Source organism: Peromyscus eremicus, chromosome 12, assembly GCF_949786415.1.
Source record: "Peromyscus eremicus chromosome 12, PerEre_H2_v1, whole genome shotgun sequence".
Taxonomy (NCBI): domain Eukaryota; kingdom Metazoa; phylum Chordata; class Mammalia; order Rodentia; family Cricetidae; genus Peromyscus; species Peromyscus eremicus.
Window position 1 is genome coordinate 63,162,708 of NC_081428.1, and position 25,883 is coordinate 63,188,590.

At 42.3% G+C, this 25,883-nt stretch overlaps 2 protein-coding genes across 2 annotated transcripts in view; both read left to right on the top strand.

Moving 5' to 3' along the window:
• The window catches only part of Acap2 (ArfGAP with coiled-coil, ankyrin repeat and PH domains 2), a 120,974-nt gene extending 101,835 nt beyond the window's left edge, over positions 1 to 19,139 (top strand). Inside the window, exons 17-23 of the mRNA XM_059277763.1 lie at positions 981 to 1,141; positions 2,035 to 2,127; positions 4,384 to 4,571; positions 5,440 to 5,549; positions 7,528 to 7,638; positions 9,528 to 9,589; positions 15,041 to 19,139. Coding sequence (XP_059133746.1) covers positions 981 to 1,141; positions 2,035 to 2,127; positions 4,384 to 4,571; positions 5,440 to 5,549; positions 7,528 to 7,638; positions 9,528 to 9,589; positions 15,041 to 15,141 — 826 coding nt within the window. The 3' untranslated portion in view covers positions 15,142 to 19,139. The remainder of the gene's footprint in view (positions 1 to 980; positions 1,142 to 2,034; positions 2,128 to 4,383; positions 4,572 to 5,439; positions 5,550 to 7,527; positions 7,639 to 9,527; positions 9,590 to 15,040) is intronic.
• Positions 19,140 to 23,772: 4,633 nt separating this feature from the next.
• The window catches only part of Xxylt1 (xyloside xylosyltransferase 1), a 141,076-nt gene continuing 138,965 nt past the window's right edge, over positions 23,773 to 25,883 (top strand). The window contains exon 1 of the mRNA XM_059277542.1: positions 23,773 to 24,273. Coding sequence (XP_059133525.1) covers positions 23,773 to 24,273 — 501 coding nt within the window. The remainder of the gene's footprint in view (positions 24,274 to 25,883) is intronic.

Genomic DNA, 25,883 nt, shown 5'->3' on the forward strand with positions numbered 1-25,883 from the left:
ATCTCAAGGGACTAGTAAATTCCAGGTTCAGCAAAAGACTATGTCTCCAAAAATGAGATAGAGAGTGATTGAAGAAGACACCTAATGTTGACCTCTGGGGTCCACGTGCCTGTGTGTGTACACCAGCACACACACATGTGCATACACAAACATGTACATGTTATCCCCCCCCCACACACACATAATCTGTTCGAATGTCTCAAAGATCAAGTTTCTACTGTCTACTCTGAATCATTTTTCTGATCTGACTTAGTTCAGCAAATGTTGACCACACATGGGTGGCACTGTGAGGCTTTGGAATCAAAGGCAAGAAAGGCAGTTTGGTTGTGAAATCAGAAAGAAAAATGATAGAACAGGCATATTTCATGGTTATATCTTAAGCTAACAAGAGAAATGACATTTTCCACTGTAAGTCTGGGATGCTGTATTGTTTTATTATAGCTATTAAGTTATGACCACCAGTAGTGATTATTCAGGATGTGACAGCATCTCCAGTAAAAAGGAATTAATGTTAATTTCTATATATTTTTTAGTTTTCTTGGTAATGTTTTAATGTAGAACACAAGGGAGCATGTGTACAAATACATGCACACAGAGAACCACAGAGTGCTCTGTAGCTGTCAGTTTTCAGTGGGCCGTTTTATTCCGTCTGACTGCGAAAATAGCTTCTTATTTAGCAGGAAAACATGTTGTAGAATGTTCTATGTTACCTGTTAGAGAGTCACTTAAAAAGCTTTTAGAAGAGGGTGTCAGAGTCCCGGGAGCTGGAGTCACAGGTGGTTGTGAGTGAGTGGGAACCAAACTCAGGTCCTGTCGGAGCAAGCAGCAGGCACTCTTAACTGCCCAGCCAGTTCTCCAGCGTCCCCCGCCCCACCCCATTTACTTTCAAGTGCTATTAGATTCAGTGTCTAGTGGCATTCATTCAGTATTAGCCATGCTAGGGGCTAAGTAAAACATCATGGCATTTTTCTGTTTACCAGACAGGAGAAAGAGGCATATATCAGAGCAAAATATGTGGAGAGGAAATTTGTGGATAAATACTCCATGGCATCATCACCTTCTGAGCAGGAGAAAAGGGTTATCTCCAAAAGCTGTGAGGAGCAGAGGCTGGGCCATGTCAGAGCTTCCGTCCACGGCGCAGGTATTTACCTTGGATCTTTTCTTAAGCTGAAGCCACTTTTTAAATCTTACAGTTACGGCCATTGTAGGGTTTTTTGTTTTGTTTTGTTTTGTTTGTTTTTTGTTTTAAATGCTAGAAGCCTGTACACATTCTAAGGGAAAACTGGATCTCTGTGTCTTTAAGACAGTTCAGCTGAGATGGCCCCATGGTTCCCATTCCTAGGTACGGTCTATACTGTGCGGAGCACAACTGCTGAACAGCAAGGGGAGATGGGATTGTCAGTTGATGATGCTGAAAGCCCCGAGTATCTGATTTACTCCCGATTTCCTTCCTATGTTCTCCCTACACTTCCCCAGTAACGGTGTTTCCTGCCCCCTTCTCACGGCCTGCTTTGTGCTTTGCTAACTTGCATGTCCCCAGTGGCTGCTGTAAATAGCGACGAGGCCAGGCGGGAGTCTCTGTTCTGTCCTGATGAGCTAGACTCACTCTTCTCCTACTTTGATACTTCTTCAAAACTGCGTAGTAGTAAGTACTGTTGTGGAGCATTCATTCCAAGTCTGTGCCAGTGGTCATTGTGCGGTGTGGCCATTTCTCTAGATGTTTTCCATTGTCTCAGGATTACACATCACCACAGTCATACAGTAAAGTAAGCTCCTCACTACGCCCAGCCTTTGTGGGGTAATGAGATGTGTTAGAACTCTGAAAACACGTTTATTTTCAGGCTTTGTGATTGATTTATGTTCCAATAAATTAAATTACAAAAGGATTAAAATTGCAGTAAGTTGATTATGCTGGTGGTGGCCAAGTTCATGTTTCCGTGTACCAGCTCATTTTACGGTCTTGTTGGTTGTGGGAGACTGCTTTCTGAGTGATGTGAACTTTAATCACTAGCTCTTTTTTGTCCCTTAACACAGTTAAAAGTAATGACAGTGGGATCCAGCAAGGCTCTGATGATGGACGGGAGTCTTTACCTTCCACCGTGTCAGCCAACAGCTTATACGAGCCTGGTGAGTTTTGATGAAAGTCAGTGTTGATTGGTGTAGTTTGTTGGACAATGCATGTAGCAAATGTCAGTTCTCTTGTGGGTGTGTTTGCATGTGTGTGCTCCTATGAGGGCCAGAGGTTAATGTCTGGTGTTCTCCCTCAGCACTCTCCACTTCCTGATGGGGATGGGAGGAAGTGTAACTGATGTGTCAGTGTGTGATGTGTGTGCACGTACTGTGTGCCCATGGGAGTGTTGATGTTCCCATTCCTTTGCCTCTATAACTGACCTCTCCTGTCCCATCATAGTCTCAGTCCCTAAACACCATTCTGCTTCCTGTCATGATAGCAGAAGGTAGCAGTTTTCTAGTTTAGAGAAAGCAGATCATACAGAATGTACTCTTTTGGGTTTTTTTTGTTCAGCATACTTATTCCAAAAATAACTATGCCATTATTCTTATCAATTGCTCATTTCTTTTGTATTTCTATTATTTTTCCCCCAAACTTTTACTAGAAGATTTAAATTTACCTAAAATGAGAATTTTTGAAATATTAACGACATTAGGATCACTCTAAGGATGAAACTCACTGGAAGTAGTTAAATGTGTAGAAATGTCAAAACCCAGACTACCACATTTTCTGCAGCATTGCTTAGTAGAAGAGACAATGTATCTGGGATTAAATTTTACAGCGGGGATTATGAGTTTCCCAGATACATGAACATGTCCCGGTGCGTTGGTGCCGCAGGGAAAGGCGTGGCTGCCAGGCCTTTCAGCCCGAGTTCAAGCCAGAGGCCCACTTGGTGGGAGGAGGGAACTGACTGCCAAGTTATCTGATGACCGCCACACTCACACCAACCCACCCCCAAAATACAAAACTTTAATGTAATGAAATTTCTCATAGATGTTCAGTTTCAAATCTAATCAATCGTGACTTTAGATTTTAAATGGAGCAGTTTTCTGCTGAGAATTTTTTCCCTTGTCCCAGACCACCCTTGGATTTCCTAGCATTTGCCTTTTCTCTCTCATGTAGGTATTTCTATATGAACAATTAGGAACTAAGTTTTCCATATAGCAGAGAACATGGGATGTTTGCCTTTCCAAGTCTGGGTTATCTTACTTAATACATTGTCTAATTCCGTTTGTTCTTCCACTTTAGTTTTGGGGACAGGTCTCTCATTGAACGTGGAGCTCAGTGATTTGGCAGTGAGCTCCAGGGATCTGTCTGTCTTTGGCCCCCCCCCCCCAAGCACTGCTATGACAGCTGTCAGCCTCTGACTGGCTTTTTACCTGGTTCCGGGGACCTGGACTCAGGTCCTTTTGCTTGTCTGGCGAACATTTCACCCCATGGCCGTCTCTCCCCTGCTCTAAATGTCCATTCTTGATTAGATCATTTCTCAAGTAGGTGGTTAATCTTTTTAGAAGCTACTAAGGGAAAAGCAGTATTGTTTACGGAGAAAGCTATTGTTTCTCTTTATTTTTGGATTCTTTCCCCAGTCGGACATTCATCCAGACTTCATGGTGTATGCTAGGGTTTTTAACCTGTACTGCTAGTCCTGTCCCCTTTGTCACTGGCTTCTCCTGGGCTGTTCCTGTACCAGCATCTCCCTCCCCTTGGATTCTTCTTCTCATCATAATTCCTTTTTGCCTCCTTCCGTGATTTCAGTGTGTTTAGTCTTACAGAATTCTTTGGCGAATAAGCATTCTTTAAAACGTTTGAGTTAGTTATTGTGTAAATTGTGATGATTACATCATCCTAGGAATGTTTGAACTATTAGTAAATTCTTTAGGAGTCCAGGCTTTTTGGAAGATAGTCAATTTTACCAGCAGCTAACATATTCCCTGGATACTGGCAAGGCCACAAAAGCCTAGAATACCAGTTGATGTTATTCCATGAGAAGGTTGAATATTTGGGAAATGAATAGTCTGTAAGAAATAATAATATCTTGAGAAATAAATGTGAACGTCTCTCATATGCTCCTTGGGGTAGATGAATGATTTCCTATGTCACAATGTTTCCATTGTGAGTTTAAGAGTTCACTTTCAAAATTGAAGTAATTGTAGATACTATGAAGGTGTCCTAGCCGCTTCTCTGTCCTGAGGTTATCTGTTGTAACTGTTTAAATTTACAGCGTGCTGGCCTTTAATTGTCTTCACTTGGCTGTTCCTGCCGTTCGTCCAATAGAACTCTTTCTTCCTGCAAATTCTTTCTGTCTTGCTAAACAGTTTGCCTCCTGTGCTAAGAGTACATTCTTATTAATGTATTTGTGCTTTGCTTTCCAGAAGGAGAAAGGCAAGAGTCTTCTGTGTTTCTTGACTCTAAACATCTTAATCCAGGACTTCAACTTTATAGGGCTTCATACGAAAAAAACCTCCCCAAAATGGCTGAGGCTCTGGCTCATGGTGCAGATGTGAACTGGGCTAATTCAGATGAGGACCAAGCAACAGCACTCATCCAGGCTGTTCTAGGGGTATGAATTAATGCATTCAAGCTGTACTAGGGGTGTGAATTAATGCATTCAGGCTGCACTAGGGGTGTGAGTTAATGCATTCAGGCTGCACTGGAGTGTGAATTAATGCATTCAGGCTACACTAGGGGGTGTGAATTAATGCATTCAAGCTGTACTAATGGGTATGAATTAATGCATTCAAGCTGTACTGGGGTTGTGAATTATTGCATTCAAGCTGTACCAGGGGTGTGAATTAGTGCATTCAAGCTGTACCAGGGGTGTGAATTAATGCATTCAAGCTGTACTAATAGCTGTGAATTAATGCATTCAAGCTGTACTAGGGGGTGTGAATTAATGCATTCAAGCTGTACTAATGGGTGTGAATTAATGCATTCAAGCTGTACTGGGGGTGTGAATTACTGCATTCAAGCTGTACCAGGGGTGTGAATTAATGCATTCAAGCTGTACTAAGGGGTGTGAATTAATGCATTCAGGCTGTACTAGGGGTGTGAATTAATGCATTCAGGCTGTACTAGGGGTGTGAATTAATGCATTGATGTTTTCATTGATCTGGTAAAATAGCAAATATCGTAAATTCTAAACAAAGCATCATTATTGTTACTATTCTAAGAGGGGTTAGAAAGTAAAGAATTCTCTCATTAGTGATTTCTGTCTGTCACTTGGTGGCTTCTGATTTTGGGGAGGTGCAGCTGGAAGAGGATCTGATAATGCAAGGGGAGGGGAGTGGTGTGTTTTGATGGACTTCAGACTGTAAACAATTCTGTGTTAATTAGTTCTTGGAAAAACAAATCTACCGTATTTCTCTGCGGCCTCCATACAGATGTGCTCTTTCTCATCCGCGTTTGTACATTGTCCTCTTCTCTTTAAGGGCTCTTTGGTGACGTGCGAGTTCCTCTTACAGAATGGTGCTAATGTGAACCAAAGAGACGTCCAAGGGCGGGGTCCACTGCACCATGCCACTGTCTTAGGACACACAGGGTAAGTAATCGTGCTTAAATATATAGGTAGCTTTTATCTGAAAATTTACTTTGAAATAATGTTATTTTTTTCAGGTGAAGGATATTATGTAGAATTTGTAATAGAGTGCAAAAGTTAAAGATTCTCATTCGGAAGAAAAGCCATAATCAGTGTTCTAGCTGGCTTTCTGTTGGGATAAACAGCATGACCAAAAAGAACTTGGGCGAGAAAAGGGTTTATCTGGCTTACACTTCATGTCACAGTTCATCATGAAGGAAATCAGAGAAGGGACTTGAATCTGGAGCAAGAACCGTAGCAGAGACCACAGAGGAACATTGCTCACTGGCTTGCTCAGCTTGCTTTAAAAAAAAAAAATTATTTAAAAAATGTTTATTTTTTAAATTATGTGTGTACATACACCTGTGTGCGGGTATATGCGTGAGTGCAGTGTCTGAGGACCAACGGTGTCCGGTCCCCTTGGAGCTGGAGTTACAGGTGGATGTAATCTGCCTGATGTGGGTGCTGAGAATCGAACTCAGGTCCTGTGCAGGAACAGTGTGTGCTTTTAATTGACAAGCTGTATCATCAGCCCTCAGCTTGCTTTCTTATGCAGTCCAGGCCTACCTATCTATGGAGAGCATCATCCACAGTGGGCTGGGTCCGTCCAAATCCATAAGCCATCAAGGCAGGTCCCTGCAGACTTGCCTACTGGGCCATCTGACGGGGACCTTTTCAACCAAGGTTCCCTCTTTCCACAAGACTAGTTTGTGTCAGTGGACAATAAGAACTAACCAGCATAACTAGTGTACAGATATAAACTAACCAGCATAGCTAGTGTACAGATATAAATTAACCAGCATAGCTAGTGTACAGATATAAACTAACCAGCATAGCTAGTATATCAATGTAAACTAACCAGCATAGCTAGTGTGCAGATATAAACTAACCAGCATAACTAGTGTACAGATATGAAATATAATGCTCACTTTAATCTTGACATGTCAATAAATTGACCAGTTTACTTCCTGCCTCTGTTACTGACATGGTATTTTGTCTGTTTCCAGCTGAAGTTCATGTTGTTCATATGCATGTATACATACATTATCTGCACACACTATGTTGGGAGAACTTCTAACTTTGGGATTTCTAGGTTTTACTTAAGGTACTTAGTTCAGGCATTAACTAAGTTCTTACTTTGGGTAACTGATGTTGAGGCTGTAAGCAGTATACTCAGAATAGTAATGCCATGGAAGTGGGCTTCCTGTTAGAGAGTGCTAATGAGGTAAGATGTTGGCTTTATTCAGATGGTTGGAGTCATTTTAAATAAGATATCTCTGAGTTTCTAGTTATTCCTGGAGAAGCAAGAAGCTGACTTTAAGCATATTTTAATTGCATCTTTAATTTCGTTAGCACTTGTTTTTCTTTATTAGAAGAAATTCAGTTTAGTTACTTAATTATGAAAGCTTTTCTACGTTAAAACACGGTAGTGTTTGCTTCATTTTTTAATATTTGCCTAAATTGTAATAGCTTTTCTCATTTATTTCACGGACTCCATTTACTCAGTCTTTCTCATGCTGTTAAAAGTGTGAATTTCTTGAAGTTAAGAATGGGGGGGGGGTACTGCCTGCTTTCTTCTGGTGTGTCATGATCATCATGGTGTGTACATTGTCTTAGCTTCCTCCATTCATAGCTAGCGTGGTATTTTTCCTGTTGTCAGCATCTGTGTATGACTTTAATGATATTTGTGGAAGATAAGTACTGTGATTATATGTCACACTTTGTTATATAGCACCAGATTATCTAAGATAATGAAAATTATTTGGGACTTGTAAAGATCTCAGTCAGCCTCTATTATTGAAGTCTGTTTGTTGAATACTGTAGATGTATTAAGAATTTTCTAATAAAATGTTATTTAAGTTAGGTAGAACTTTTTATTTTGAAGGTGAATATGGATGTTTTTCATCTTGGCACTGTCTGAGAAATGCTGTACCCTTAACAGGCAGGTATGTTTATTCCTGAAGCGAGGTGCCAATCAACACGCTACTGATGAGGAGGGGAAGGACCCTCTGAGTATCGCTGTGGAAGCAGCCAATGCCGACATAGTGACCTTGTAAGTGTCTCCTTTGCACTTATTTCCCGTACTACATGTTGTTTGTATAGATAGTCCTGGAGCTCGCCATGTAGGCCAGGCTGGCCTTGAACTCACAGAGCTCTTACTCCCTCTGCCTCTCAAGTGCCGGGATTAAAGGCATGCGCCATCATGCCCAGCTCTGCGGGAGATTTAAACTCAGTGTTTTGTCTGTGCGGTTCCTTTAGGGACACTGGATGTGGTGAGCACTTTGAAATGCACAGGTTCATTTGTTGCTCACAGTAACTCTACGAGGACACTATTCTCTTATCCTCATTTTATAGTTAAGGAAGCTAAACCTCAGGTAATTTGAAAAATGAATAAATGTTAGAGCTAGGACTTGACATCAAGAATTTTTGCTCTAATGCCTGGACTCTTTAGAAACAGGAGCCATGGCTCCCCCAATGCTCTTTCCCCTTTGGCACAGTCCCGGGTTGGGATGGGTGGAGCAATGGGTAGTTTATTCTACTACTTTGAGGAGTAGAGGCTTATCATTAAGCTGGAGGGACAGCAGTCTTAAACAAATGTTCCTATGGACACTTGATTATTTTGAACACAAAATAGATGTTTTTGAATGTTTGACATATGTTTCTGTGACCTATTAAAGAATCTGTGGTTTTCAGTTGATTTGCATGGTAGGTCAAAGTAGTATGTCCACTTAGAAATGTGATATTGTCAACTAGACTTCATTTCATGAAGCTGACGGAAGCCGGCCTTAAATCATGTGACTTTTCCATTCTGGGCTAATGGAAGCTGAGACTTGGTGATCCCTCTCCTCTTGAATAGAAACATGCCTGTTCATGATGCTCTCAGTTCAAAGAAACCTTGTGGCTTCTTTGAGCTCCTCAGCTTCCAGTGAGAATTTTCGGCTGGCCATGCTGCAGCTCTCCCAGCCTCTAACCAAATAAGACACAGGCCATGGAGGAGTTATTGTCACTGTGAAGGCCTCCATCAACTAGCAATCAAGAAAATGCCCTACAGACATGCCCACAGGCCAGTCTGATCCAGACAATCCCCAATTCGAGACTTTCCCAGATGACTCTGGCCCATATCAAGTTGACAGCTGAAGCCAACTAGGAGAGCGCCCTTTCGGAGCATCCACATAGCAAGGAGATGCTTGGGAGCCAGCCTTAGTTCACAGGGTGCATAGGGAGCAGACGGGAAAGGTCAGTGGCGAATGCTGCCGCTGCCTGATGGAGCACTCGGAAGAGTGAGCGAGCTCTGGGAAGCTGCAGACGGTGCAGTGGCCTCGGACAAGCAGCACCACAGAGAGGACTTTCAATGTTGCTTGGTTTTTGTCTTCAGAAAAAGAGGAAATACTTGTTTGCTTAATCCAGTGTTACCTGTCTTCCATTGCCAGGATAAGTAGCCCCCAAAGAATACTCACACTGTATGAGCAGTATGGTAACCTTGGGGAAATTTCGGTACTTACTGCCATGCTTATATATCAAAATGTATTTCCGTTATTTAGAAGGAACACATTGCTTATGTGTTGGGAACTGTCTCACTCAAGGTAAGCTAGTGAACTATGACAGGCTATTGCTTCCATACTGCAGAAGCATTCATTTTATCCAGTTGCTATAGGAGCGAGGCGTCCTCTGAAGCCTGTAAGAGGCAGGCTGTTGGAGGTATAGGCACCTGCCTTAATAGGAAGTCCTGTACTGTCTTTGCTCATAAGAATGACTCGAGGAGGGATACATCCAGTTATTTTTGTACTACGGATCGCTGGTCTGATAAACTGGGTTTGTTTTACTGGACAGATGCTGATAAGGGAATAATTCTGTAATTCTGCCAGTTCATGTGCTATGTAACGCATTTGTTTATAAGTACTTGTGTTACTTCCTCTAAGAGTTCTTCTTCTTGAATTTTAGGTTACGTTTAGCAAGAATGAATGAAGAAATGCGGGAATCAGAAGGACTTTATGGACAGCCAGGTCAATATTCTACTAATAATCACACTGAAATGCAGTATAAAAAATGCATTCAGGAATTTATCAGTTTACAATTGGAAGATTCCTAGTTCCTTAGCTAACTAATGTGATGTGATAGAGATTTTATGATGTACTTGTAAATTGTGAGTTGTTAGCTGCTGTACTGTACCTACTGAATTCTTGGGTGGCTAATCCTGGACCTTTACACACTCGGACATGTTCCTATTTTAGTTCACTTTCCTCACTGTACTAGTCGGCTCTGGCTGCTGACGTCCTTCTCGGCTGTACAGACGTCTTCCATCTGCACCATATGCATTCCAGCGCCGTGAGCGCACGCTGAGCACACTATTCTGCCGCAGCAGAAGAGCAGTTTCCAAAAGAGTTCTTTGGTTTTGTTTTTATTTTTTTTATTTTTATTTTTTGAGACAGGGTTTCTCTGTGTAGCCCTGGCTGTCTTGGAACTCACTCTGTAGACCAGGCTGGCCTTGAACTCAGAGATCCACCTGCCTCTGCCTCCCGAGTGCTGGGATTAAAGGCGTACGCCACTACCGCCTGGCTTCAAAAAGAATTCTTGTTAGCTGTCCAGTGAATATAACAAAATGGGTTTCTTTTTGTTATTCAGGGAATTTATATACATTGTGTTCAGGGAAAAAAATTATGTGTTTTGTATATAAAAAGTTAGTGTGGAAAATACCACGACAAAGTTTATTGATGAGTTTTATATTCTAACCTAAGAATGAGTTGAAGATTTAAAGTAAAACTTCGCCAGTAAATTAAAAGTCCACAATGGGTGTAGAATTAGTTGCAAAGGCTGAAGTTTATCTGTAGCTCTGCCCCAGGCATTTGTACACTATTTGCTGGGGTAAATAGATGTATTTAGAACAATGTTTGTGAACCTGATGGTGAAGAAGACTTACTAAAAACCTCTTTCCATGATGACTTCATTCTTTATCTCGAGTAGTTTTCACTGGTGAGTCATGGTATGAAGAAAGGACAGAAAAATGGATCAGATCCTTCTGTTTGATGGATACATGCTGGTTAGACAGCGTCACGAAAAGGATAGTGCATTCTGGTGCATGAGTTTGAGTATATGAATTACTGATTCATATGCATATCACTAAACATTTCAGGAACTCGTGACTGAAGTACTTACAGACATTCACTTTGCAATGAGCATATTTGGTTTTATAAAAATTGATATTTATATTATTATTTTTAAAGTGGCCTGGTAAAATCCTTTCTCCTTCCTTGAACTATATTTTGAACTTCTGTACTTTATGTTAACTTCAGCCACATACTTGATTTTGGCTATAATCTATAAGTATATCAGTGTGAGGCCATTATTTTCTCAGAGGACTTACTTACTGTTTATTTTTGGCCTGATGTAATAGGGAAGAAAAAAGGACCTGGATCAGATGCACGCTTCTAATCTAGGGTGTTTGGCTTTAATCCTATGGATCACTATGAGTCAGGATGTTCTGAGATGTCAGTGTGCTAATTATGGGTGAGACTCAGCGCTAAGTCTGGATTTCACCCATTTGTTTCAAAGTGGAATGTTAGATCTTAAATAAGTTCTAATTTTGTAACAGATATCTTTAAATGATAGTATTACTAGGCCATTTCTGAGGCCTTTGTGTTTAAGCACTTTAAATAAAAGTTTATCAAAGACACTGAGCTGACATTTGTGAGGTAGCAGTGAAGTACAAGATTGTAAGTTAAGGTACATTTGTATTTCCCTGAAATTGTAAAGGTCAGTGTTGAGCCAGCTGCATCTTCTTTAAGATGCTTGCTATGACATCCGCCTGGATGGTGAGTCAGAGGTCAGAGGTCAGAGGTCAGTGGTCCACTTGCTCTGCAGGTGGGAATTTGCAAGGGCGGGACCTTTCTTTTTGCTCCACTCCAGACCTGCGCAGATGGCTTGAGATCTTCTTCCGCTGTTGTCTTTGTGCAGGTTTATATGTAAATATAGGAACTTCTAGGTATCGATAGGAAAATCATTTTTCTCAGTTTTCATGAAAATAGGAAAACAGGTTTCACTTTAAAACTTTTTTTTAAAAAAAATCCGCAAATTTTAATTTAGAAGTTAAAAATTAGAATTCTGCCAACCATGCCAGATTAAAAATAAGATTAAAAAAAAAAAACTGTTTGAGAAACATCTTAAAAAGAATTGGATTTTAGACTCAGTGTCAGGGTCCCGAGTTTGACGGTGAATATTTTGTTTGCGGGTTGTGGTGTGCCGGCCCAGCAGCTGCTCTCCGGTGCTCCCCGAGTCCTGGCAGAGCAGGTCTGCTGGCCCCGACAGCAGCAGCCCTCCATTTTCCCTCTGCATCTCACTCATTTCCCTGCAGACTGCGCCCGGCCTCTTCGCTGGCATCCTAGCAACAGGAAGGAAGCAGCGGCAGAGCGGAGCGGTTAGTTTGTAGGTACAGAGCCTGTCGGTCTTTCGATAGTGACAGTTCTGCTAGTTAAAGGACCCAGTAAAACGCTTGGCAATCGTGGACTCATTTGTAGGAAACCCTGTTTCTGAACTTGTGTCTGTAGTCCCATTTTTCTTGCAAGGTAGTATAAGAGCATACAGCTTCTGAAAGGAAAGGTGGGTTCTCTTTTAGCAGCCTTTTAGACCTCGTAGGAGGCCTGGCTGGGTGAGGGTATTAGCACACCTTGCTCTCAGTAGTGAGAAATCAGTTATGTGTTTTCCTTTTCTGGCACTGGGTCTCATGAAGGCTGACAGATTCTCAGCCCGTGGGCAATCAGTGCATTACAGGGCGCCACTTCTGGTCATGTGAGTGTATGGCTTCTGGGACCTCTCCAGTCATTTGTAGAAGGAAATGTTCCCAACCAGAAGGGGCAGGATGATGCCTAGGGCCCTTTGAGAGTGTCCGTTTCCGTAGTGAGTTCACTGAACTCTTTCAGGCATGCTAACTGCTGTTGTGGTAAATATTCTGAGTAAATACCAAAAACTAAAGTGAGTTTTAAACTGCCAGTGGAAACACAGCAGTCTATATTTAAAAAATTCAGAATTGTTCAGGCACATAAAAAACTCGAACTTTCTGAATGAGGAAAAGTATGATTAAATGATTTAAAGAATATGCTTAGCTGTTTTTTGTAGTAAGCTGTTCAGTGTATTAATAGGAAGATGTATCCTGGAACCTGGTTTATGTGTTCTAGTTCAGAGAAATTAGACTTGCCTTGGGAAAATTTTCAAGTGATTAAAATCTCCTCAAAGTTTAGGTAATGAAGTTCACTCTGTGTTGACTGCTTTAAGGAAGTCACTGTCGTTGCTTTGGACAGCACATTTTGAGGTCTAAGGAAGGTAGCATATTAGTAGTGCATTATTAATTTTAAAAAATTGAACTTAATGAGTTTTGTGTGTGAAGCTAGAAACTTCCTTTTGTATTGTATGGACTCTTAAATGTTTGCAGTCGGTGAAACCAATGATTACTACAGCACCAACACTCTGCTTCAAGAACACATTAATTCAGTGAATGAAAGGTCTTTGAATTAGTTTTGCATGGTACAATGGTACTGAAAATGTACTTGTGTGATATGTACTAGGCGATTTAAAATCAAACACTAGAAAACCATAAAGAAAAACAGCTTGTTACACAGAATATGCATTGCTGAATGTAGAAGCCATATATCACCATTGTACTGCTGTAATACTTGAGAACACTCATCTGGTGCTATCTGTGAATGACTTGGCGTTAGCGTCTGCTAGACCCTTCTCCTGTTTCTTCCTGAATATATAATGTGTGCCTTTTATGTTACTTCTGGTGTTGGATGGTAAAATCAATGTAGTATTTTTGTATTATAATCTGCACTTTACACTTTCTTGGAAAGTAAAATTCTAGACTATCTGAATAGTATTTTAAAAATATTTGTAATGTTTACAATAAATATTTTACATATTTTAATTCAACATCTAAAAAGAGAACAAATTAAAATATTTTGTATGGTTTGTTAATTGTTATTTAATGTTGCGCTCCTCTCTGTTTCTTTGATGTCCTGTAGGATGGCCAAGCACAGGGGTAGTTTGTAGTGTGTCATGCTGTAATCGGACGGTCTGCCCAGTTCCAGCAGACCAGCCTTCCATTTGCTTCCGCTCTAACCTCCAGCCAGCCTGTTCAAATTCTCTTCTCTCTGTATTTTCCCCTCTTAAAGTAGATTGAGTAGGGTTAGCTGAGTATTTAATGTCATGATTCAATTCCCCAGATTTTAATATATTGCTTTTTACATAGACTGAATGTCAAAAGTACTAAATATTAAGAGTACTATAATCTTTTTATTAAAATTCTTATGATTTTAGGTCTTTTTACTAGATTTTTATCTGCCCCCCTCAGTATTTTTCTAATTCTCTAGCTTTGGTATGACCTCTGTGTCCTCTACAACCTTGCTTTGTAAGACTTGAGGAGTTTACTGTACTGTTAACAATACTGTAATAATGAGATTGTTGTAAGATGGGATGCAAGGGGTCTCAGAGGAAATAATGATAAAACCGTGTGGTGACAAGAATCACATAAAACAGTATTTTATGCTCAAGTGAGAATAGAATTGTGCCAGGAGCCTGTACTAACATAGTGTTGGCAGGAAGCGTCGTGATGAGTAAGTCATCCTGAAAATAAGATTTCTCCCTTTGAGGGATAAATATGTACGTGTGTGTATATAGTTCCTCGGTAAGGAAAGTTGTGTCCAGCTTGCCGTAAAGTCCTTCTCTATAATCTGCGTCTCTGTAAGAGTGTTGAGTGTACACACATGTTAATTCCTCCAATTGTGAATAGATTCTTGGGTATCCTTTCCCGTTTTGCATAGCGTTCTTGCTCATAAGTCTACTGACAGTGTGGAGCTCTGGTCTTGTAGTCACTTTCTGGCCTTTTGACTTAATTAGTTTAGTGAGCAATGGATCAGATACCAGTGTTCTAAACCTTAAAGTATATATGAACTCCTTTGTACAAACAACAGTTTCAGTGGAAAGCACTTGGAGTTGAAGATGGTGTAGAAAGCTCTTCCTAGCTGTTGACCAGCTTGTCTCCTTAGTAACCTGCATCCATCAGAACCTTAACTAGCATTTGGCTTTAGTCATTCCTTTTCACTTTTATCCACTTGAGTATTTTCTTATCAAATGTGCTGTGTGCTTCATCTCGAGTAACCTCTCCTGCCCTGTGCTAATGGATGTTTCTTCACATTGCTTTCAATGCTCGCCTCTCGCTCCTCCCTAACTCTGAGCTCCCCCCACGGCGCGGCTGAGCTGCTTCTCAGGTATAGCTTCCCTTTCTTACGTACTTTTCTGGCGTTGTTTTTAGTTGGCCTTTTCCCTTCCAAAAATGCTCTTGGAACAAAACTTTATTGTAATGTAATATAATAAATCTTAAAATAGTATGAATAAAAACGGATGTTGTTTTATCAATACCTTAGCTGTGTAAATTCTAAAAGTGTCTTTATTTTACTTTTGTGCAGGTGATGAAACTTACCAGGACATCTTTCGTGATTTTTCTCAAATGGCATCAAATAATCCAGAGAAACTCAATCGTTTCCAGCAAGATTCACAGAAGTTCTGAGCCTTTTAAGAGGGGAAACTATGAAATTCGGTGAATTCCTAATGTGTACAACCAAAATCTCACCCCCCCTTCCTTTTTTTTTACTGCTTTAATTCTGCTTGATTTTGGTGGACATTGAATTGTTTGGAAAAAAATGGTACCCATTCATTGGTATTTTTGTAAATGAAAACAGATCTCTCATAATTGGGAAAGGGAGAAATCCACTATAGTTCCTCTTTTATTTAAGAAGAAAAAAGCCTATTAATGGGTTGTGCTTTTATATAAAGTTGTATCCAGATCTAGACCATCATCTCTTAAGTTCTGAGATGCTACACTGTTAGGGCCCTGCACCCTTTGCCATGGGTGGTACACAGTTCCCCCAGGAACATTCAGTCATTATGCCTGCATCAAGTGGGAGCCAGTTCTCTTGTCTGTATCAAGGATGTTTCTTTTCTATAGCTTCCCTGATCGTTGTATGTGTGTTTTCCGGTAGCTTAGCTGTGGTACCCATGGTATGTGATGTAATTGCGAGGACTAGTGAGGCTGCTCCTCATTTGCTCAGACACGCCATTGCACTTCCGGACTTGACAAACATGGCTGCTGCACAGTGGACCACACGTTAGTCTTTGCACTCATTTCATCTTATGGTGCAGAGGAGCGCTTACTTTCTCTTCTGTCAATCACCACACCAGCTTGGTTTTTATTGTTGGGTTGGTTTCCTAAAACCTTGACAGATCATCAGTGCAATAAAACGATTTCAGAAGTTGACTATTGCAAAATTGGGCTTTCATCAAAACAGGGTGATTTCAAAGATAATGTAGGGCATTTTTATATTTGGAATTTATCCATTTTAAGATATATATAGATATAGATATAGGTATATCTATATCTATATATATATTTACTGTTATTCCTGGTGGAAGATGTAAAGGAAGAAAAAGCTAATTTTTTTTCTGTTTATAATAAAATTTACCAGCAATAAATTCCTTTTATTTTTTCTACATTTATCTTATTTACTATACAACAGTATACATTCTTTTAAATTGTATCCTGTATATAGCTTTAGAATTAAGTAAAATATGTCATTGACCTTTGAGTTCCAAAATTATGAATATGTGATACAGTTTGGTCAGATTCCATCTCTGATTGACATGTCTTGTCAGAGTATGGAATGAATAAGTAATTACCTTGTGGGTCATTTCCAGCACTGTTGATGACGTTCAGTCTTTTAGAAATTATTTGTAAGTAGCATTGATACTCAGCTTCACAGAACATTTTTAAATGTATATAAAATTATAGTTAATTAAATAAAAATTTTTAACATTTTCCCCACAGTATGTAGAGCCTTACTTTGATTGAATATAAAATCAGAATCTAAGCAGAAATCATATGGAAATAAATTCACAACACAGATATGGTCCTATCGTTCAGTCAGATTGCAAGCATGCAAAGCTTATGAAGTCACCACACGTTAGGGATAAAGAGCTATTGTGATTTGTTTCTGAGGAAGTGCTAACTTCCACAGGATGAAAGGAATTTTGTTTCTCCTATCTCACCTCAAGCTTGCAGACCATCTGGCCTTGTAGGTATTTTGTTAAAGACAGAAGTCTAACTTCAGCTGGTGTGTATTTTAAAATTTATTGTCCTAAAACATGTTCAAGGAGGACCAGGCTACAGAAGGGCAGAAAGCCTGCCTTCCCTCCGCAGTGCTCATTCTCGGTGACTGCTGGAGCCCTTGCCTTGTCTGGAGGTGCTGATGGGCTTCCCTGTGGTTCAGCTGCCAGGAGACTGTCCTCCGGGCCTCCCTGCCTCCCTGCCTCCTGTCAGAAGTCCTTGGTGTGGCGGTCAGTAGTGTCTGCTGCCCTTTAATGGCTAGTGTTTTTGAAATAAGCCTTAAAGATTCAAGTATATTTGAAATGCCTTAAAGATTATTGTGGTTCTGAGTATCGTTAGAAGAAGCTACACCTTTTCGTATTGCATGGAGGCTGGCAATGCAAGAATATATTTCTACGGCTTACTTAATTTTCTCAGTGTGCTGAGAAATTGAATAGCAGAAAGGAATGGAATATAGCAAGGCTTTAAATTCATAGTTACACAGTAGCTTGGCTTTTTGATGAGTTTTATTGTATTCTCTAATAGCCCTATGTGGCCTGTTGTGAAGTCTTCTGTGCATTAGGAGAGAGGAGTAGACACAGTGCCAGTCGCACACTCAGGCTGCTCTTTCTGATTGCTCTGTTTTCTCTCCAGGACAGACATGCTGAAAATAGTGTGATGCTTTATTATTAGTCTGTTCACTCTGTCTCATGCTCTCAGTAATGTAAACATTGTATTACTGCCAAGGTAAGAGTAGGGCGCTATGAAGATCCATAAAATGCAGGGTTAACATGGGCGTAGATAGAGGTGATTGAGTAGCCATTTACTGGGCCTCATTGCAACACTTACATGTTGAAGATTTCCAATTTATTTTTATTCATTTTTAAAAGTTTCCAGCATTACATTGTGCCTGATTAATTGATGCTGGTGTTTGCTGTAGTGGAGTGAATTTTGGTGTTTACTGCCCCCAAAGTAATCCAGCTTGCAACTTGTACTTTAGAACGTCATAGGTGCATTTTGGGGGAAAAAAAATTATACATTCACATTTTAGAGAATTTAAGTTTGTGATCATGTTAGCAGTATTTAAAAATAAAATTTTCTGCATATTAGATATGATCATAAACCAAGTTGTTTTACTTAAAACTGAACTCGCTACCCACTTGGAATAATTGAACATTCCTAGACCACTCATTCTCAAATTTTTTTGTGTGGTTGCATTTTGACCATGGCTAGAATTTTTTTAAATGAAATCTTATGTCCATAATAACTTCAGTTTATATCCTTCTTGGATCCAGGGCTCCTCACAAGTGAAAGGATGAAACAAAGGGAAACTCTAAAAGCTCCCCTCATGTGTGTTTCATGACTTAGAGTGTTCTTCACACTACCTTTCCTCACCTGCTGCTCACAGGACTCCTAGATCCTAACCACGAGCATCAGCCTCGTCCGTCCGTGTCTCCATCCGAGCCCACTCCTCTCGTTTTACAGAGAGCGTCACTTCCTTTGCTAGCTGGAGGCCGAGCTGACCCATGACCCAGGTCTGCCGTAGCTTCGAAGCACTTGTATCATGGAAGGATTTGAAATCACTGTACAGCAGCAGCTTTCCCTGTGTTTGATAAGAAACTCCAAATACTCTGGAGAACCTCATGATGAAGTTTGAGGGACTAGATTGGAATTTGAAAGCATCAAATTGTAGAAAAGTCTCCAGATTTTACAATAGCAAACATTAATAAAAGCAAAGTATTATAAAGTTAAACTCATCATTTATTAACTTTTTGATGTTTTCAAATGAAACATAACCATGGAAGGGACTTGGATTCAGTTTGGCTGAGTCCTAACACCTAGAAGGATAATTTTTGTGGGTGTCTTTTCCTGTTTACATAGAGGGGGATCATGTGGACAAAGAGAGATTGAATTAAATACATTTTTTCTTTGCATTGCTGTTCTCACTATCTTATTGTCTAGATTTTTCTCATTCTCCAGTTTCATTTTGGGTTATTAATTTTTGACAGGGAAAGCTTGCTGCGCTATCAAGGTTGTTAGCACCATTTAATACGAAGGCTAAAGGTTAACTTTTGGAAATGACCAGCTCCTTTTTAAGTATCTGTTTACGTGCGCTTTGTGATATTTTTGGATCATTCCGGTCATAAAGACTGATCACGTGTACTATTTCTTGCTACCTGTGAAAAGGATTTTAAGAATGTATAACCAACACTCCATTAGTTTTTATTAGTGTGTAGAAGATTTGTATCTAATTCATGAATGTAGTTTTACTGTAGTTTGTCATTTGTAAATGGAGCAAAGTACATTATCTTTATAGTTCTTCTAAAATGTACATTATGTAAGAATTGTAAATATACTTGATTACTTTGTATGCTGAAAATTTACAATAATAAGTCAATAAAAATATCTCACTTCTGGCACAGTTACTTGTATAAATGCCCAGACTTCTTTTGAACTATGTGGTAGCCAGGCTAACATCTGTTCCAGTTAAGGTCCAATCTGCTTCTCTGACCCTTCCAAATAATGGTGGTCCATGTTGATCCTGGTCGCTGATTACTTCCATTCAGAAATTCGTTTTGATCCTTTAAATATTTCCTTCTCTCTAATTCCAGAGATGCTGCAGCCCCGCTTCATGAGCTAAAGACCACAAGAGACTTTTTTGGGCTCCTCCCTGCTTCTCCCCATTACAGTTGACATGTTTGTTGGCGTTCCTAATCTTGCCAACACACCCACGCTCTGTCCTTTCTGCAAACACCACCCTGCTCCTGTGTGAATGGGACTGAGGGAAGGAGAGCTGAAATGGGGAACTAGATGTGAATGAAGCTCGGCTTTACTTCTCCTTTGACATTTAGTTGAGAGCAGATGCAGACTCTTGAGTGATCTGCCGTCTGAACCTGTGTCTCATTTTCAGAGCAGTCTAAAGAGAACCCACAGCAAGTGTTTTAAATGAAGGCAAACAGCCTGTGTCTTTCCTTAATTACAAAAAACAGTATGTCTTCACTGCCAAAATAATGGGTAAGTAACTGAAAGGGCTGGGTGCTTTTAATCTCAGCACGTTGGGAGTTAGAAGGAGGCAGGGGAGTTGGAGGTAGCATGAGCCTGACCCCACACAAGCAAACAGTCAGTAACATCACTCAGATAACAAGACCAAAGTAAAAGAAAAATCATCTATCTTGTGCTGTCCAAAGTGGAATCCGCTAGCTACAAGCGGGTTTTTATTTCGTGTGCTTATGTGTGCGTGCCTACGTGTTTGTGGGTGCGTGTATGTGCAGGTGCGAGTGAACACGTGCATGTGGAGAACAGTGCATCCTCGGGCACCATTCCTCTCAGGCACAGTCTACCTTGTTTATCTGAGGAAAGGTCTCTCGTTGGCCTGGGGCTTGCCAGTTAGGCTAGGCCTGATGGCCAGGGTGCCCCAAGGATCTTACCTCTGCCTCGCCAGTGGCGGTGCTGGGATTACAAGCGTGTGCCACCATACCTGACTTTTTGACTTGGGTCCTAGTGACCAAACTCAGATCCTCCTGTGCTTGTGTGGCAGCCACTGTATTGCCTGAGCTTTTTCCCAAGTCTGCACAAGTCCCTGATAATCAAAATTGGGCAACAGCAAGTTCAGGTTTCAGTCACAGTGCCTGCCCCATCTTGAGAGCTCAGGAGCCATAGGTGCCTAGGGACAGCTGTTCTGGACAGGGGGTTATAGATTAAGTTCTTTTTGACTACTGCTGGTGAGGAAGCTGCCACCGTGGTATAGAGGCCCTTCTAGACCTTTGTGTCTTTGTGCAGTCATACAGCTGACAGTATTGCTCTGTGATCTTCTTTGACTCAGATGGGGGGTATTTAAAAACCTTGGTGAAAAATTACGAAGGTACCAATGTAATTTCAGTAGTCATGGGCTCATGGCGGCATCACTTTTGATTTCAACTCCCACTGACATTTCTCCTTTTCTGGATTTTTTTTTCTTTCTGAACCAAATTCAAAACATTTCACCAGCGGATCATTCAGTGTGAATCTCTGAAAGAATCTTGTGTAACGATGTATTCACTCCTTAAATTGCACAGAACTACCATTTTTCCAGTTGTCTCAAGTATGGTTTTCCCAAGTCAGTCCACAAATGTTCACACAATGCAGTTGGCTAAATGTCTCTTAAATTTATAGGTTTTTCTCTACATTAAAAAAAGTTGTCCACATGCAGTTGCTGAATACACCAGTTGTTTGTGTGTTTGTTTTTGAAACAGCTTCGAACTCGCTCTACAGACTAGGCTGGCCTTGAAATCAGAGATCTATCCACCTACCTCTGAATATATCACTTTTAATGACTGCACTATATTACTTGCCTAAGCATTTCATTGATGATTACTCAGTACCCATCTTTTAATATCATAAATCTAGCTCTTAGAGCTAAATATTTTATCTTGAGGTAGGACCTCAGTCACACAGAACCACAACCATACAAGGCAGCCTGAAGCCTACTAGCTAGCTCTGAACTCACAGGCACTCTGCTGCCTCAGCTTTCCAAATTGCTGGGATTACAGGCTACCACCCCTGGCCTCTTATGGCTAAATATTTTAGTATGTTGTTATTTCCTTAGGATAAATTTCTAGAAGTGAAAATGCTGATTTGACAGGTAAGGATTTTTAAGGCTTGTTTAGTATTTTGGAGGCTTGTTCAGTAGTGGAAATATTTTGATTAAAAAATAATATCTAGAGTCTATTTAAGAAAGATGGTCTAGGTCGTGTATAGGTGGCTGTATAGAACCGCTAAGGATGGTTCAAGCCTGTACACTCGATGAAGGTGTTTAGAGACTGTAATCCGTGGTCTGAAGTAGATATGGAAGGTGCTCTACAGGAAAGACGAGCTGTTTAGTATCTGGTGAGAAATGTATTTTGGCCAAAGTTAAACTTAATCCTAGAGTTACTGTGCATATCAGGATTTTTGTCCACACGGGCATATTACGATACACCCAAGCACATACATTTTAGCTGGGAAAAGGGCACACATGGGCAGCTGGCAGTATTTTTTACCTGCTGTTTTCCTGGCTAGAAGGCATGCCGTATAAGGGGAGGGCCTGGCTTGCTTCAGCGCTCTATCCTGGATGCGCTTGCGCTCGGGGTCAGCAAGTACGCTAGGGCAGCTTAATAACTCGGTGGCTGCCACGGATCCACTGCTGTGGTTTTTGTCAGCAGTATACTTCAGGGAACCACAACTTTCAATTTTCCTAATGGGCACAGAACAAGGCATGACGGGCTACCACGTGGGGAGGAGATATTTTAGCATGTTATGATCTTTTTAGAGTTAAATTCCTGAAATGAAAATGGCTGGTTTGGTGAGTTGAGGTTCATTCAGCATAGCAGACATCAGGCCGTGGAGATTTTGTGCAGAGTATTTGAGTACTTACTGACTTCTTAGGTAAAATTTAAGTTGCTTCATTTCTTTTGCATGAGTTAGAGGACTCGATGTCTGAAAGAAAATAAATCATTAGTTGAAAAAAATGTAGAATAAGTGCCAGAAGGAAAGACCCTGCATTGATGGTATGGGTGGAAACTAAAAGCACAAATTGCACAATTATGTTATTTAGACCTGCAGTATTAGACATTTGGGGTAGTATGTATAAATACCCCAGAAAAGTTATGGTTACTAATTTTTTATGTCTGTTGGATATTTACATTTATTTTGATACATTTAATGTCTCTGGAATATCATTTATCCCGTGTGAGGCACTTTAAAAAATCTATTGTCTTTCATGTCTGTGGTGGTAGTAATATAAAGCTCTTCACTTTATATCCCGGCATAATCGTTCTCAGAGCAACCAAGTAACTGCTGGGTGTGTACTAGTTTGCAGTGGTACAGCTGGTCTGGACTTTCCATCTTATGTCTCCCAACCTTGGAGGCTTGGGAAAATACAATGCAGAGCTTGATTTATGCTTTGGGAATCCCATGTTTTTGTCACTTGTAAATACCTGCATATCATGGAGTTGTGGGCATCAGATGACTACCAACCAGCTGGTCATTTTGCCATCTGGGGTCCCTCGGGCCTATTTCAGACAGTGGATGCTTTTCAGCTCAAGTGGCAGAGGGCGGAGGTGGAAATGACTGTGACGCTGGGACAGTCATCCACACGGAGAGAGCAGCATGTCCTAAGCGTAGACTTTTCGTGCGTTCTCACCTCTGCCTCTTTCAAACATGCAGAAGTTTACTTCAGAACTATTGGTGTATCGTCAAGTCTTAGAAATTCATTTGAAGCGAATGAATTTTTGTCCTTCTGGTATTGTCTGACTGATTAGGGTTAAAATGGCTACAGGCTAGTTAGGCTTCTTCAGTATGCCCCAGGTAAAAGTTTTCAAAAACTTTCTGGGACATAACAGGCTTTCTGTTGAGTGTTTGAAGCCTATTAAACAACATTGATGCTCCTCGGGGGCTCTCTGAAGGGACTCTGATGATTGACAGTGAGGTCCCTCTGCTGGCCACCCATATTCTCTGGGTTATCCCAGAGGTGCGAAGCGGGATGGCGAAGTCATTTTCATTAGGGGTGTTGTAAGCTTCTGTGTGAAACAGGAAGGAACTTTCTGGTTTAAATGTTTTGGCTGGAACTAGTTTCTTAAAAGGCGGAGGAGGCAGCTAAAGCTTCTAAAAAAAAAAAAACAGTAAGAGAAAATGTGGAGAGAGCAAAGTTAGCGCTTTTGAGCTCAGCATTTATTTACATAAATCCTGCGTTGGGGTGTTTGTTATTTCAAGACCCAGCCTAGCAGGTAGGTATTTCCCTCCCTACCCCCTCGAGCCCAGCAGGTAGGGCTAGTAGCTGGCCGATCCTGTCCAGGCTCTAACCTTCAGCCTGCCCGTCTCTAGCCTGGCAGCCCAAATAGGAAGGGGCTCTCTGGATCCGAATCCCTGGGAACCTAGGACCTAGAGGGGCCTGCGATGGCCCCGCCTTTCAGGCATCCGCGCTCACGATTGGCTGCGGGCGGCGCGGCCCCGCCCCCACCATGGCCGCCGCGGGCTGCCCGGCTCGGGGCCCTGGAGCGCCGGTGTGAGCGGTCCCCGCTGCTGGGCGGCCGGCTCCGGCGCATGGGCCTCCTCCGGGGCGCGTGCGCTCGGGCCATGGCGCGCCTGGGCGCGGTGCGCTCCCACTACTGCGCGCTGCTGCTGGCCGCGGCGCTGGCGGTGTGCGCCTTCTACTACCTGGGCTCGGGCCGGGAGACCTTCTCCAGCGCCACCAAGAGGCTGAAGGAGGCCCGCGCCGGGGCCGCCGCGCCTACGCCGCCGGGGCCGCTCGAGCTGGCCCGGGGCTCGGCGGTGCCGGCCTCGGGCGCCAAGGCCAAGAGCCTGGAGGGCGGCGGCGCGCCGGTGCCGGTGGACTACCACCTGCTGATGATGTTCACCAAGGCGGAGCACAACGCGGCGCTGCAGGCCAAGGCCCGAGTGGCGCTGCGCTCGCTGCTGCGCCTCGCCAAGTTCGAGGCGCACGAGGTGCTCAACCTGCACTTCGTGAGCGAGGAGGCCAGCCGCGAGGTGGCCAAGGCCCTGCTGCGGGAGCTCCTGCCGCCCGCCGCCGGCTTCAAGTGCAAGGTGAGCGGTGGGTGGTGGTGGTGGCTCATGTTGAGCAGTCTTTGGCTCCGGTGAGCGCTGTCCGCTTCCTACGCCTGTAGTCTGTCCGAGTCCCTCCACCCTGCCCTGCACATGCATGCCCAGCATGCTGGAAATCGGGTCTGGGGGCGTGTCCTAGAGCCAGACGGGCTCAGCCCAAGCAGAAATGGACCTGTAGTGTTAACTAGTCCGCCTCCCGCTCCATTCAGCACCACTTCATTCACTGGAGCCTACCCCGTTTTGCTAGCTTCACAGCGTTCAGAAGAAGTGCCCTAACAGTCTACATGCCTTTCAATATTCTTTGGCTTCTGAGGGTGGAATTGTTCATTTCGAAGGCACCAGTAGTCATCATTCTGAGCTAAGTGTGCTGGACGGGGTCTTGGGGAAGCCTCTAGAAGTATCGAGGTTAGACTGGAATTTCTCAGTAATATTCAGGGTATTGCAGTCGTTTCGGTTCTTGGTGGAAACCATCGCGCGTCCTCTCTGTGTCCTTTTCCTTCCTGCCCTTAAGGACACGAACCAGTTAGATAAGCTGCAGGTTTCTCCTCAAGAGGAAGAGAAAGCGCTAAGAGATGCTGGTGATATGAGCCGACCAGCCTGCCTTCCCTGCAGCTGATTCATCACCTGCCTTTGTTTGTTCAGGATTGGGCTCTTGACCTAGTGCGCTCGTTACCCTCATCGACTTACTTGTCCTGTTTTGACCCAGAGGGGGTCCAGAGTCTGATTAGTGGGTAAGGGAGTCGGTGATCTTAAAGGATGGAGCCTGATGTTGGTAGAAGGGCAGTGAGGCAGAAACAGCATGCCCTGTGCCTGTGCCTAGCTGGGTGACAATCGGGAGCCACTGACAGAACCATGCTGGGTTCAGGGGTCCATGGCGTTTTGGTGTTGACTACGGTGCCATGTCCCCGTTGCTTGGTGAGGCTCTCTTGTCAGGCTGGTTTTCTTCTTTGACTTCACCTCTCTTTCCCAGAAATGTGCCTATATCCTCATTTTGTTTTTTATTATTTTATGCAGACCAGGCTAGGAGCTGAACTTGCAGTCTCCTGAGTGCTGGATTGCAGGTGTGCATAGCCCTGGCTGGTTACCTCATGTCCTAACTGTATTGATTTTTTTTTTTTTTTTTTTTTAAGGATCTCACTGGTAGTCCAAACTGACCTGGGAACTCACTGTGGCTCAGGCTGGCCTCAGACTTGTCGCAGTACTCCTGAGTGCTCTGCTGTTTCACACCTGGCTTCCTAACTCTCTTGACTTGGCCTTACACAGCTATCCTGTCTGCCCAGAATGTCCCTTCTTCCCTCTTGGGGAAACTTCCATGCCTGATCCTTCATAGCTTCTGCTTCTCCTCGGAGCATTGAAGATGTGTTTTCTGCACTGGACAGATGTGTCCATCAGGATAACTGCTAAGGTCAGGAAAGGGTACCTGGGCTGGAATTTCATCCTGTAGGAGGTCTGGGAGCTTCCGGCTGGAGAGGCCCTTGTTTTCCATTTTGACCAGGCTTTCCAGAACCCATCCTGCTTTACTTACCTGGAATTTCCAGAGCTAACTCAGCTTGTCCCTGTTTAAACCTCAGGACTCTGACATTGGAGAAACT